Source organism: Kluyveromyces marxianus, chromosome 8 (genome assembly GCF_001417885.1).
Source record: "Kluyveromyces marxianus DMKU3-1042 DNA, complete genome, chromosome 8".
In the NCBI taxonomy this organism is placed as follows: Eukaryota; Fungi; Ascomycota; class Saccharomycetes; order Saccharomycetales; family Saccharomycetaceae; genus Kluyveromyces; species Kluyveromyces marxianus.
The window spans coordinates 83,325-97,787 of NC_036032.1; the positions used below are offsets into that span (position 1 = coordinate 83,325).

General features: G+C 43.9%; 6 protein-coding genes and 1 non-coding gene across 7 annotated transcripts; 5 read left to right on the forward strand and 2 right to left on the reverse strand.

Moving 5' to 3' along the window:
• Positions 1 to 111: 111 nt before the first annotated feature.
• PCM1 (phosphoacetylglucosamine mutase PCM1) lies at positions 112 to 1,740 on the reverse strand (the record flags this gene model as incomplete). The annotated part of the gene is made up of 1 exon (XM_022821755.1): positions 112 to 1,740. The coding sequence occupies one exon, from the start codon at positions 1,738 to 1,740 to the stop codon at positions 112 to 114; it is 1,629 nt and encodes a 542-aa protein (XP_022678084.1).
• Positions 1,741 to 1,959: 219 nt separating this feature from the next.
• SOM1 (Som1p) lies at positions 1,960 to 2,178 on the forward strand (the record flags this gene model as incomplete). The annotated part of the gene is made up of 1 exon (XM_022821756.1): positions 1,960 to 2,178. The coding sequence occupies one exon, from the start codon at positions 1,960 to 1,962 to the stop codon at positions 2,176 to 2,178; it is 219 nt and encodes a 72-aa protein (XP_022678085.1).
• A 1,191-nt stretch (positions 2,179 to 3,369) lies between these two features.
• FUM1 (fumarase FUM1) lies at positions 3,370 to 4,821 on the forward strand (the record flags this gene model as incomplete). The annotated part of the gene is made up of 1 exon (XM_022821757.1): positions 3,370 to 4,821. One exon carries the CDS (start codon positions 3,370 to 3,372, stop codon positions 4,819 to 4,821), a length of 1,452 nt encoding a protein of 483 aa, XP_022678086.1.
• Positions 4,822 to 5,139: 318 nt separating this feature from the next.
• KLMA_R802 lies at positions 5,140 to 5,254 on the reverse strand. Its single transcript has 2 exons — positions 5,218 to 5,254; positions 5,140 to 5,184 (listed from the first exon to the last, which is right to left on the reverse strand). It is a non-coding gene; the product is annotated as a tRNA-Leu (tRNA).
• Positions 5,255 to 6,313: 1,059 nt separating this feature from the next.
• Positions 6,314 to 7,975, forward strand: PRB1 (proteinase B; the record flags this gene model as incomplete). The annotated part of the gene is made up of 1 exon (XM_022821758.1): positions 6,314 to 7,975. One exon carries the CDS (start codon positions 6,314 to 6,316, stop codon positions 7,973 to 7,975), a length of 1,662 nt encoding a protein of 553 aa, XP_022678087.1.
• Positions 7,976 to 10,198: 2,223 nt separating this feature from the next.
• On the forward strand, positions 10,199 to 11,047 carry UTP23 (rRNA-binding ribosome biosynthesis protein UTP23; the record flags this gene model as incomplete). The annotated part of the gene is made up of 1 exon (XM_022821759.1): positions 10,199 to 11,047. The coding sequence occupies one exon, from the start codon at positions 10,199 to 10,201 to the stop codon at positions 11,045 to 11,047; it is 849 nt and encodes a 282-aa protein (XP_022678088.1).
• Positions 11,048 to 11,572: 525 nt separating this feature from the next.
• On the forward strand, positions 11,573 to 14,368 carry CIN8 (kinesin motor protein CIN8; the record flags this gene model as incomplete). The annotated part of the gene is made up of 1 exon (XM_022821760.1): positions 11,573 to 14,368. The coding sequence occupies one exon, from the start codon at positions 11,573 to 11,575 to the stop codon at positions 14,366 to 14,368; it is 2,796 nt and encodes a 931-aa protein (XP_022678089.1).
• Positions 14,369 to 14,463: the final 95 nt, after the last annotated feature.

A 14,463-nucleotide genomic window follows, 5' to 3' on the forward strand; every position in this document is an offset into this window, starting at 1 on the left:
ATGTAAGAACTTCTTCTTCTTCCTGATGAGATGAGATGAGATGAGATGAGCTGAACAATTAAATTACTTATTCTCTATATCTGGTGCCCACATATGCGAGAGAGCGTTTATTTACTTTAGTAATTCTGCCACTCTAGAAGACAATTCGACAGCATTTTCTGTTGTGTCTGCTTCGGCGTAAATTCTAACGGCATCCTCTGTACCACTGGCTCTGACAAAAGATCTACCTTGGGGATATTGGGCCACAATGGCGTCGATCTTTGCCTGTAGGCCCTCTGGAGAGACCAATTGTCTTTCTGCGTTTGTACTAACAAACACGGATCTGTCTGGGACGATTGCTTTGGTCAATCTGTTGGGCAAGTCTTGGTACCAGGAGTCCCATTGTTCTGGGGTCAATTTCATGATGCACAACGCGGCAATGACGGCTAGCATGTCAGAAATGGCATCACCGACGGTCTGGTTAATCAATTGACTGAACAATTGTAGGGATTTGAGGGCCTTTATTTGGGATTCAGACTTTTCTTGGGTGGTAGCTAGGGATTCTTCCACCAAGGAGTGGAATTTGGGCGAGAAGACTGCAGTACCGTGGCCGTTGGCTTCGAAGTAGATTCCGATGTCGTACTTCGAGACAGCCTCGTGGTGCAAGTGCTTGACACCTGTCTTGGTGCAGGATACTGGGATTTGTAGCGTTTCTTGGATGTACTTTGTGGAAGAGCCGTTTGCGTAGGCGGTTTGGACGACACCCACCGATAGCGCCGCCGTTAGCTGGGCATCCTGTAGCAACTTGGCTAGCAATTTGGCTAGTAGGATAGCTATCTTGTCACCGTCGAGCAAGTGGAACTTTTTTTCAGCAGAGGAGTCGCAGTAGTAGAACACAACACGGTCTGCGTCCCCATCGAACGAGCAGTACAATTGGCCTGGTTCTGGCGTGCAATTGGCCGGGAAGAACTGGTTTGTCTTGACGAAATCGGCACCACAGGACTCGTTCAACAGTTCAGGCTTGTCTGTTTGGCCATTGGTGGTGGAGAGTGATTTTTGTAGGAGCGGTTTAGCCAATTGGATCAACTGTTGCGCTTTTTCCGCACCGACCCCATTGGCACAATCGATGGTCAAGTGGAAGGGCAACGACTCCAAGTGGTACAATTCGGCTAGTTGGTCCCACTTCGAAAGGAAGTAGGAGTAATACTGGGACTCGTCGACACTACTACCTGGCTCCTCGGAGTTCAAGATGTGGGTGAGGAAGTGCAATTGCGGCGTGGTCAACAGGCCGAAATCGACAACGTTGGTGTTAGCAAACACCGAGATACCTGCTTTCAAGGCCGCCAGCAAACGGGGGCCAGATTCACGGGAATCACGGGCAACCACTACGTTAGCCCGCTCGTCAGTAGCCAAGTCGATGTCCAACTTCTTGGCGATCGAATGCAAAGTCGATTCGAATTCTTGGAAACTGGTGGCAGCTGCATTTGCCAATTGCGTAGCAATTGGCTCCCAATCCTGGACGAGCATTTCGCCATGGGGTTCCACGATCTTGACACCATTATCCTGTGGCGGATTATGGGATGCAGTGATCATGACACCGACGTATTGCGACTTTAAGTAGAGGGATCTGAGCACAACGACAATACCTGTGGAGAACATAACTGTGTCTAGCACGGAATTGTGCATTCTAAAGCCGGACGTCCCATAGCTGTATTTGTTGCCCTGTGAGCAATGCTTGTTGTAGAGTTCTTGGAGTGACATGGTGGGTGGGTGGGTGACTCGTTTTCGCTTGTCGATTTGCGTTCAAACTGTTGATGAATTGTTGCAGTTTCTATAATATAGTACCTTTATATGATGTAAAATATATATATATATAAGTGAAAAGCATTTCAAACTGGAAACTGGGGAATAGCCAGGGCCAGGGTAGACAGGAGAGACAAGGAGCCTAGGAGACAAGTGCGAGCAGAATATTTGGGATCGATGGCACCGCCAACCAAGATCCTGGGCCACGACGTCCAGCAACGGATGCTCGAGCGGTCGCAGGAGTGCGCACTAAAGTCGTTGACGCAAAACGAATGCGCATTCAACGGCCACGAGTACATGTGTGTGCCGTTCAAGAGACTGTTCCAACAGTGTGTGATGCGCGACGGACGACGCCTGAACATCGAGGTGACAGACGAGGCCACGAACGGGCGGTAGGGACATCATTATTGGGGTATTAAAGTATATATCCTACAGTCACTGGAACTGAATATATTGCCAGCCAGGGTCCAGCCGGGGCCCCGGCTGGACCCGATTCCACTGACACTGGCTACACATACCATATAGACACGCATATAGGAGTACCTGAGTACATGAGTACCTGAGTACCTGAGTACATACCGCTCTAATCAAGACCACGATGAGATGGGGGGGCCATAAGACATTTGTGTCACGTGATTAGATTCTTCTTACCATATATTACCCGGATATTACAAACCATCACTCTCCACGAACGAGCAGATGCTGGCCAGCGCCAGCCCGTCCGTCTGTCGGTCTGTCTGTATATACAAGGAGAAAAGGTTTCTTCATCCAAGTCACAAGAAGCCCAGTCACAAGAAGCCAAGGAGAACAACAGTAAATACTTACTTATATAGTGAATCCAACAATTCAATGACCAATTAATTAATCCAACAGCTTCAAGTCAAAAAAATGCCCTCCAACAACATTATTACTACTAACATCCCTTCTAAGGTCCCTACTACCGATACTGAGGAATATCCAGTCCAACGCCCAACACATACACATTGTTTCTTTCTACCAAGGTCCTCTCCCCACATACTACAGAGGCCTCCATGTAAAAGAGGGTAACCCTCGGGTAACCCTCAGCTGTATCCACCCACGTGACAGAATGTTACCCCGCCACGCGAGTGGAGAGAATTCCAAAACTCCGAAATCGGAGTCGGAGCGAAGAAATTTTCGCTCGCGCTCGAATCTCGCGCAGCGAGAAAGTGTGTGACACGCTATATAAGTGCTGCTCAAAGGCCGTGACATTGGATCCCACACGCGCACGGTTAAACAGTGCTACTGATCGTGCTGGAATCAACCATTGATCATTCATTATATGGTGCATTATATGGTGTGTGTGTAGTATATTATATATATATATATATATATATGTTAGTGTTTGCCTTGACTTGACTTGCCTTATTTGTTGTACTTCCCGGTGTCCGAGTTTGGTTGGATATTATTTTGAACAAGAGTTTCCTAAACGAAAAGTTTAAGACCCCAGTATAAGTAGAAATTAGTTTTAGAGTATTAATTGTCTATTTGGTTGGGACTAAATTGGTTTAGATTTTGATTTAGTAGTAGTAGCAATAAGGGAATTTTAATTTAAACAGAAGAAGCAATATGTTGAGAAGCAGTGTTCTAGGTCGTACATTGTTGAACAGACAATCAGTCAGAATGGTTTCATACAGAGTTGAGACAGATGCATTTGGTGAAATCAAGGTGCCAGCAGACAAGTACTGGGGTGCTCAAACCCAACGTTCTTTCCAGAACTTCAAGATTGGTGGTGCACGTGAGAAGATGCCAGAGCCAATTGTGAAGGCATTTGGTGTTTTGAAGAAGTCAGCAGCTATTGTGAACGAGAACTTGGGTACTTTGGACCCAGCAGTTGCTGAGCCTATCAAGAAGGCAGCAGATGAGGTTGCCCAGGGTAAGTTGATGGACCATTTCCCATTGGTTGTGTTCCAGACTGGGTCTGGTACGCAGTCCAACATGAATGCGAACGAAGTCATCTCTAACAGAGCCATTGAGCTGATTGGTGGTGAGTTGGGATCGAAGCAAATCCATCCAAACAACCACTGTAACCAAGCACAGTCCAGTAATGACACTTTCCCATCTGTGATGCACATTGCAGCAGTCACTGAGATCACCAGACACTTGTTGCCTGAGTTGGTTGCTCTTAAGGATGCTTTGAAGAAGAAGTCCGACGAGTTCCAACACATTGTCAAGATTGGTAGAACCCACTTGCAAGACGCTACCCCATTGACCTTGGGTCAAGAGTTCAGCGGGTACGTGCAACAAGTGGAGAACGGTATCATCCGTGTGGAACAGAGCTTGCACCACTTGAAGTTCTTGGCTCAAGGTGGTACTGCTGTTGGTACCGGTTTGAACACCAAGGTTGGTTTTGCGGAGAAGATTGCCGAGCAAGTTTCCAAGGAGACCGGCATTGACTTCAAGACTGCTCCAAACAAGTTTGAAGCGTTGGCCGCCCACGATGCGATTGTCGAGGCCTCTGGTGCTTTGAACACCTTGGCTGTTTCCTTGTTCAAGATCGCTAACGATATCAGATACTTGGGTTCTGGTCCTCGTTGTGGTTACGGTGAGTTGAGCTTGCCAGAAAACGAGCCAGGTTCCAGTATCATGCCTGGTAAGGTTAACCCAACGCAAAACGAGGCCTTGACGCAAGTGTGTGTGCAAGTCATGGGTAACCACGCTGCCATCACTTTTGCCGGTGCCTCCGGTCAATTCGAATTGAACGTCTTCAAGCCAGTGATGATCTCTAACTTGTTGAGCTCCATCAGACTATTGGGTGACGCTTCCAACTCGTTCAGAATCCACTGTGTTGAAGGTATCCAAGCCAACGAGGACAGAATCTCCAAGTTGCTACACGAGTCCTTGATGTTGGTCACTGCTTTGAACCCAAAGATTGGTTACGATGCTGCTTCCAAGGTCGCCAAGAACGCTCACAAGAAGGGTATTACTTTGAAGGAGTCTGCTTTGGAATTGGGTGTTTTGTCCAGTGAGGAATTCGACGAATGGGTCATCCCAGAAAAGATGATTGGTCCAAAGGAGTAGGATATGTCTGCTTCTGATATTATTTTTTCCTTTGATAACGAATATGACTATTTAACGAAAGAACCAAGAGGGAACAGAGGGATGTGTTTGTTTGTTTTTTGTTTGTTTTTTGTAAATGAAACGCATCTTGTAAGGAGAGTGCACTGTGATCTCTTCAATTCGTGTATGTAAGTAACTAACTAACTAACTAACTAGTCCTGTAGTCTCCTCTAATCCCACGCGCATATAATATTCTACTCTCTACTACCACTACCACTACTAAACAAGAGTTTTGAAGAAGAAGAAAAAAAAAAAGGTGAAAAAAGAGCCAAAAAATAATGGTTGCGAAGAGATTCGAACTCTTGCATCTTACGATACCTGAGTGTTCCCAATTTTCATTGGTTAAGATTAGATATCTTGAATCAGGCGCCTTAGACCGCTCGGCCACACAACCGTATTTGATGTTGAAACGATTCTGCGATTTCACCATACCTCACTCCATACCCCACACCCAATGTCTCATGGCCGTACTATACTATTACTCTATTACATTTGCAAATGACGTCGACGTGGACGTCCTCGTCTACAACGACATCCCCGCTGGCACCGGTGCTGCCGTTTCACTATGACACATTTGCAAAAAGTCTTTACACTGCCAACTAGCCTAGACACCACACCACACACCCGTTCTAAACTTAGCCTGACTTAACTTAACTTCACTTATCTCTGGACAATCAGGGACACAGCGGAAAGAAAGCTCTCTGTGCGTTCGTCTTCGTGATAGTCCGGGTAACACTAATAAATACCGCCCGGGTAACCACTTTTAGGGAGTCAAAAACATACTACCGGTTCTTTTTTTTTTTTTTTGTTTCTTCTTTCAATACTTACTGATAGTGAGCAAGATAAAACAAAATAGTAGGGAGAAAATCAAGGGGTGAAAAATAAAGTGAGGTTAGGGAGAAAAAATGGGGGGGAGGATGGGGGCGAGGGTGCTATCGCTGGCGCGCTTGAAAATAAGGCAGTATATAAGGACAGCGGCAAAGGTTTTGGATATTTCTACCTTTTTGCCACCAGTTATTATATAGTAGATTAGTTAGTTATTGCGTGTTATTTTGTTTTTAGGAGCCCCAGAACGAGCTAGCCCTCCTGGTTACACTATAGAATAAAAAGAGTGTTTTTCCGTGTCATTTTAGATACTGTAACCGCTGAGCTTCCTCGAAAATTAGAATATAATAACAATACTATACTATACTATACTGCTAGCAGTAGAAGAAAAACTTTGAGTTTCTTCTTCTTTAAACTGTCGCTCTAACTGTCTCTTTTATCTGGTATAAAAGAAGGAAAGAGTTCAAAAATTCAAAAACTGAACGAAAGTGAAGTGAATTAAACTTAACTAAATTAGAATTAGTTGGGATATACATAACAAGGTACTAATAATAAGTGGGTGATACTTTCAGGAAAAGAAGGTACCTCATTATAATTAAAAAAAAACAAGTAAAGAAGAGAAGATACAATGAAGTTTGAGACTACATTATTGTCGGTTACGGCCTTATCTTCTTTGGCAGCCGCTTTGGTTATTCCTGAGTTTAGAGAAGACAAAGGTGTTGAAAAGAGTGAAACATCCAAGTCTAAGAGCAAGGGAATTTCTGGTTACGTCAAGAGCGAGAAGAAGAAGCCTTGTGGCCATGCTAATTCGTTAGGCAGTGTTAGGGATACTCCTGAGCAACAAGAAGTTGCACCCCTATCTGTCAATGGAGACATCTCCACTAGGGTTCCACACAAGTACATAATTGTGTTCAAGAAGGATGTCAGTGCTGACGAAGTGGACTTCCACAAGGAATTGGTTTCCTTGGAACATGCAAAGGCGTTGGGTTCTCTCTCTCAAGATGACCCATTCTTCTCTGCCACTGCTGGTAAGACGAACGAATACGGTATCAAGGCCCACTCTTTGGAAGGTGGTATTCAAGATGCTTTCAAGATTGCGGACTCTTTGTCTGGTTACATTGGGTACTTCCCAGAGAAGGTCATTGACTTTATCAGAAGAAGTCCATTGGTTGAATTTGTTGAAGAGGACTCGATGGTGTTCTCGAACAGTTTCAACACCCAAAACGGTGCTCCATGGGGTTTGGCCCGTATTTCTCACCGTGAGAAGTTGAACTTGGGTAGTTTCAACAAGTATCTGTACGACGACGATGCCGGTAAGGGTGTTACCGCATACGTGGTGGACACTGGTGTTAACGTTGACCACAAGGACTTTGGGGGCAGAGCCAAGTGGGGTAAGACCATTCCACAAGGCGACCCAGATGTCGATGGTAACGGTCACGGTACACACTGTGCTGGTACCATTGGTTCCGAGCACTATGGTGTTGCCAAGAATGCCGACATTGTTGCTGTCAAGGTGTTGAGATCCAACGGTTCCGGTACCATGTCCGATGTCGTTAAGGGTGTCGAATACGTTGCAGATGCGCACAAGAAGGCTTCTTCCAACCCAGCAAAGGGTTTCAAGGGTTCTACTGCCAACATGTCTCTTGGTGGTGGTAAGTCGCCAGCCTTGGACTTGGCTGTCAACGCTGCTGTTACTGCCGGTGTTCATTTCGCAGTTGCTGCCGGTAACGAGAACCAAGATGCATGTAACACTTCTCCAGCCGCTGCAGAAAACCCAATCACCGTTGGTGCCTCGACTCTAAGTGATGAGAGAGCATACTTCTCCAACTGGGGTAAGTGTGTCGACATCTTTGGTCCAGGTTTGAACATTTTGTCCACCTACATTGGTTCTGACACCGCTACTGCTACTTTGTCCGGTACCTCTATGGCTACTCCACACGTTGTTGGTTTGTTGACATACTTCTTGTCGTTGCAACCAACCTCGGATAGTGAATTTTTCCATGCCGCTGGCGGTATTACTCCTGCTCAATTGAAGAAGAAGATTGTCGACTTCTCCACTAAGAACGTATTGACCGATATCCCAGAAGACACTGTGAACTACTTGATCTACAACGGTGGTGGACAAGACCTAGACAGTTTCTGGGGCAAGAGCATGTCCGAGGAGGATTCCCCCGCCGCCTCGGCACCATCAGACTTTAGTTTGGAGAACTTGATCAACTCCTTGGACTCCAAGACTGACGCCATCTTTGAAGACGTGAGACACCTCTTGGACCAATTTAACATCATTTAGATGATGATGTGTGGAGTTTAAGAAAACAAAAGAAAAACCTACTCCTCCATCTCCAAGACGCGCCCAGTGTTTTGCTTGTGTTGCTTGCTATTCATTCCATTTCCATTCCGTTTCACTAGAAGACTAGAAGAATAGAAGAATAGAATCAAAATAAAATAAAAAATGTTAGAATTAGTAGTAGTTGTAGGGAGGGGACGAGAAAGGGCCCCCCATTCATCCTCCCCCCTTCCCTCACTATAAACAATAAATAAACTTACAAAAAAAAAATAGAAGAGATCATCATTATTTCAATTATAAAACCGTTAAGCCCACTCACTCACTGTCCACTGTCCACTGTCTACCCAAACTCACCATATATATCACACATATACATTACATTACTACATCACACACACTCTCTCTCCACATGCAAAGTGGACTTACCAATGTAACAAACAAACATCTTGCTTGTTTCACATACTAACACCGTTCGGACTTCCCGCTCGCCATTATATAAAACTATTACACTACTGTCCCATGCTACCAATATGCACCCTCTTTAAACATATCGCCGCAGCCAAGAACCCATTCCGTTGGGTCTTAAGTGCTGTTCCGGCCTTTTCTTTCGGCCATAGTAACTCTACAATCTCTTCGAAAATCATTCGAACGGCTGAACAAAAAAAGAACCCCGTGTCAACGTTCAATATATATACGTACTTATACCTGCATAAATATGCGTCCATTGATACACAAATACGAGACAAGGCTAACCTTATTGACCCGCAATCATTGATATATCGTTTTTCCATACACGTCTTATACTGGACTCTAACCTCTGGGCCCATACGTCACTATGTCTACTATATCGTCGGATAACTTCAATTTATCGGAACGAGGACGACTAAGATACGAGGCATTTTTGCAGCTGCAGGCTAATGAGGGAAGACAAAGGGTGCCATCTTCAGAATCAGAACCAGAATCAGAATCAGAAATGGCTCGGGCTGCTCAAGACCAGGCACAAGGCCAGGCAGAAGTTCAGGTCCGAGCCCAAGCCCACGCTCAGGCTCAGGCACAAGCCCTGGCTCAGTCCCTCGCAAACAAGTTCCCTAAATCGTTGCATGCACCAGACAAGATACTGCCGAAACTTACCCAATTTACACATATTCGAGACATATTTAAGAAGAACGGAAAGCTGGTCCGTAGCGTATCGCTTCCTGGAAGAAGTGATTCGTCAAACAGCCTCTCATCACCATCTACACCTGCATCAGCATCGGCTTCGGCTTCGACCTCAGACTCAACGTTCGTATCAGCCGCTAATCTGCCAGGCACATCGTATTCTACGGATTTAGATACTACAGAAGGCACGGGCCCGCACCAGAAACGTATAGTTCGCCGAAGAACCACCCAAAGTATTCGTTGTAAGTCCTCTTCTAAAGACAAGATAGACGAAGTTGACACCAAGCAGCAACCGTCAGTTTCCTCCAAACGTCGCAAGAAAAACTCATCATCGAACCGTCGTTCTCGCTCGAGAAAAACGGCCAGCACTCCACATAACAAGCAGGCTACCCCAGAAACCAGACAATCGTCCCAGTATTCAGAGGAGACCCATAGTTATGCAATGACAATATTCCTTCAATCGCTCTGTTCAAGGGCAGATAACGTTATCGAAAGCAGCGTGCCGTCCTTGAGACCGTATAGAAAGCACGTGAAAATTACGTTGATAATAACGGCACTTGTGGTGTGCCACTACACCATCGACCTGTTCATCCTGCTTTTATCGATGCATGTTCAGTAGTCAATATACTACTATTATGACTTTATTTTATTCTAATTTAATTTATTTTATTTTCCCGTTTCCCCAGTATATAGGCTACTTAACGTCGCTATGTCCCCTTGTAGTATCTAATGTTTAATTTAATTGGCTTCGCTGACACTCCGGTTCGGTTTATGTCTGTCTGGGCTCGAGGGCCCGATGCTCTGGTGCACAGCCGTTTGGTAAAACCTTATTATGGCACGAGAGTTCCGCGAGCTAGCGTTTCTTTTTTCCCTCAGAGAGACATCGAAAATTTTGGGAAAAGCTCAAAGAAGCGATGAGATGAGATGAGATGAGGTAACTAGATAGGTAGATAGGCATCCTTAGCGTTCAGGAGGAAGGGTTTTAGTCGCTTTTAGTCTTGTTGTATTAACGCCAGGGACCAGTGCGAGAAATCTCTGGGCAGAAACGGAAGTAAACATACAGATAACATGCGTCAAAAGAGAGCCAAGTCTTACAGAAAGCAGATGTTGGTGTACAACCACACCTTCAAGTTTAGACAGCCATACCAAGTCTTGGTGGACGACCAGCTGGTATTGGAGACATTCAACTCGTCATTCGACCTGGTAAAGGGTTTGAAGAGGACTCTACAGGCGGAAGTGAAGCCGATGATTACACAATGTTGCATGCAGCAATTGTACGAGAGTCGGAACCAGGGCGCGATCGACGCAGCTAAGGAGTTCGAGAGACGTCGTTGTAACCACAACCCGAAGGATCCCAAGAGCGCTGAAGAGTGTCTCTTGAGTGTGGTGAACGTCAATGGTAAGAACAAGCATAGGTACGTGGTGGCTACTCAGGATGTGGAGATTCGCCGGAAATTGCGTAAGGTGCCTGGTGTTCCTCTGGTATATATGAACCGGTCAGTGATGGTGATGGAGCCTCTCAGTACGGCCAGTGAGAAGGTAAGTCAGGAAGTGGAGAATGCGAAGTTGTACAAGGGACTAAACGATGCGAAGTATGCTGGGATAGCGCACAACGAAGAAGAAGCGGAAGAAAAAGGTGACGGATCGCAAGAGAACAAGCCCAAGAAGAGGAAAGGCCCCAAGGAGCCCAACCCATTAAGTATGAAGAAAAAGAAGAAGGTTGCAAGCACCTCCGGTAGTGGTGAGGCCGGCGACCACAATGGCGACAGCAACACTGCAAGCAGTGCGAATGGAGAGACTTCGTCTGCCAAGAGAAGAAGAAGAAGGCATAGAAAGGCCAGTGAAGAAGCGGCAGCTGCAGAAGCAGCTCAAGCAGCTCAAGAAGCGGCAGCTACTGCTACTGCTGACCAGAGTTAAGCTCATGGTGTATATATGTATAGACTCACGACGTATGTACAGCCCGCACATTTCATCCACATACAAAGGCTAAACAGTATAGGCATTTAAAGGTCATGTGATTTTGCATCACTCTGTACGTGTTGGCCCCATCTTTAGCGTGTTTTATGGCATTTCGATTTAGTAAACAAAAGAAGAACTACAACATAAACAAACCACATTGACAAAGAATATTACGCGAAAGGTGTGTATTAGAGTGTGTAGCAGGGTGCTGATGGACAGCAGGAGTAACTAAGCCAAGATAATTATCATTTAAAAGAGAGAAAAAAGTGAGATTGAAGTTGTTCTAGGCGGTAAAAAGTAATGTCAGATGCGAACCAAGGCTCTGAGAGCGAAGACCTCAATATAACAGTAGCGGTACGATGCCGTGGGCGTAATGAAAAGGAGATTAAGGCGAAGAGTTCGGTAGTGGTGAATTGCCCGGATGTTACAGGATCTAATGAGGTTTCTATCAATACATCTGGGGATATAGGGATAACTGCGCGAATGAATTCTAAGACGTATACTGTTGATAAAGTTTTTGGGCCTAGCGCGGATCAAAGTCTGGTTTTCAAGGAGATTGCTGAGCCAATGTTCTATGATTTTATCAAGGGTTACAATTGCACGATGCTGGTTTATGGTATGACATCTACTGGTAAGACATATACGATGACTGGAGATGAGAAATTGTACGATGGAGAGCTAAGTGAGGCAGCAGGGATTATTCCTAGGGTGTTATTCAAGCTATTCGACACGTTGGATATTCAGGAGAGTGATTATATGGTGAAATGTTCATTCATTGAGTTGTATAACGAAGAGTTGAAAGATCTTTTGGACGATAGCCAGGATTCTGCGGGGAACAATCGAAAATTGAGGATATACGATTCGGTTAGTAATAGTAATGGTAATGGAAATGGCGTTAACGCCAGCAGTCGATCTAGTTCGAGGTCGAACTCGCCCACGATCAGTTTGGAAGCAAAGAAGCGTGTAAGGATGGGAGCCTTATATAAGCCAAAGCCGAAATTGCCGATGCAAGCGCAACCTTTCTCACATGGTCAACAAAGTCAACAACAAAACCAAAATGGGCAGCAGAGTTCACAACAGAGTCTATCCTATAGCCAACAGCAACAGCAGCAGCAACAGCATCAACAACAGCAACAGCAACAGCAACAGCAACAGGCGCATGCAAATGAACAGGGATCTGCTATCTATATTCAGCATTTACAAGAGTTCCATATCACTGATGCGAAAGAAGGTCTCCGATTATTACAAAAGGGTTTACGTCACAGGCAAGTTGCATCGACGAAAATGAACGATGTCTCAAGTAGATCGCATACAATATTTACCTTGACCTTGTACAAAAATTATAATGGTGAGTCGTTCAGAGTATCCAAAATCAATTTGGTCGATCTTGCTGGCTCGGAGAATATCAGTAGATCAGGAGCACAAAACCAGCGGGCAAAGGAAGCAGGTTCCATTAATCAGAGTTTGTTGACTTTAGGTCGTGTTATTAATTCCTTAGCAGACAAAAATACACACATCCCCTTTCGTGAGTCAAAGTTGACTAGACTTCTACAGGACTCCTTAGGTGGTAACACAAAAACTGCATTAATTGCCACGATATCCCCAGCCAAAATTAACTCAGAGGAAACTTCTAGTACGTTAGAATACGCTACGAAGGCTAAAAACATCAAAAACAAACCTCAATTGGGTAGTTTCATTATGAAAGATGTACTTGTGAAGAATATCTCCCATGAGCTGGCAAAATTGAAGTCAGACTTCCTTTCGACAAAATCAAAGGATGGAATTTATATGAGCCATGCTCATTACAAAGAAGTGATGAATGATATAGAAAACTATAAAACAGAAATTCAAGAATCTAGGAGAGAAGTGGAAAAGCTATCCTCACAAAACCAACTTTTACTCAAAGATAAAAAATCTTCTCAAGATACGATGGAGTCGCAAAAGCTACAAATTCGAAACTTACAGTCTAGCATGGATTATCTTTATGAAAAGATTGACCTGAAACACAAAAACGAACTGGAATTAACTAATATGATCATGAATTTGAAGAATGCTGTACGGAACATGCAAGGAGCTCTAAAATCTCATGAAGATCATGAACAAAGGTTACAATCCGACATCCAGAAAATGCTCTACGAAAATATAGTCCAGTATAGAACCAATATTGAGAAGAAATTGGGTAACTTGAAAAGGCAAGCTCTGGAAAGTTCATCCACTATCGACGAAGATATTGATAATGTCAAAGGAAGTTTAGAAACATTGCTAGAAAATGTTAAAACTGATGCAATAAATATGTGCCAAGATCTGGCCCAAAAAGTGGTCGAAGAACAGCCAAAGTTTTATAGCATCATTGTTTCAGAACTTAATTGCATCTCTTCGAAGATTGATATGCACACTGATCAATTGAAGGATGGATTAAGTCGCATTACTGCTGAGAATAATAACTTGAAAGACTATCTAGATACTCATTTCTTCAAGAATAACCATCAGGAAATTCTAAATGTTCACGCTGACAAAACTTATCATCAATTAAAGATGTCTTCTAAAGATTTAATGAGTAAAATAACTAAGATAATAGGGGAACATGTTGAACAGAATAGGAACCTATTGATGGAAACTTTAAACACCGCGACTTCCGATGTTATTTCTCATGAAATGTCGCTGTTTGAGCCTGTCAAGAAAACTTGGGAGACTTCTTTCGATCAAATTAATGCTTGTGATTCGTTAGGTAATAAATTTAAGGATTCAACGTCGGAGTCGCTAAACAGTTTAAGGAAACATGTCGATAAAACTGTGCATGAAAGTTCGGAAATTGCTGATAGCATAAAAGACAGCATTGCCAGCTTTCAGAAAAGAAATGATATATATACCATGGGCACAAATATTAACAAAACCGTTGATGATATCAAAAATAAGCATAGTCAATTGCGCAGTCAGCTGGAAAAGAATGTGTCATTTATACATGATTCAAGTGAAGAATTTAAGAGCATAGATGAATCCCTAAGAAAAATAATAGACTCCAAAATGCCTGAATTTGAAGCGGATAGCGTAGTTGATGAGTTGATACAAAATATCGATTCAAAATCTGTAGCTCCAATAGCTCCATCCGGGAAGACTCCACTGCGACCTTTATTAAAGACGGAAGTGAAACAAAGATCTTTGTCAAAGTCAGTGTCACCAATCAAAAGTTTGAATACCAATGTAACGACAATATCCCCTCTAAAGCGAAAATCTTTGGATTCTAAAGTCCTTCCGACAACAGTCAAAAAGCAGAAATAGTAATTCTTTCATACCTAAAATTCACTTTGTATGTCTTATTAGTTAATATTGGTGTCTTTCTATATAAGTTGTAACACTAAAATCCAATCTGCGTA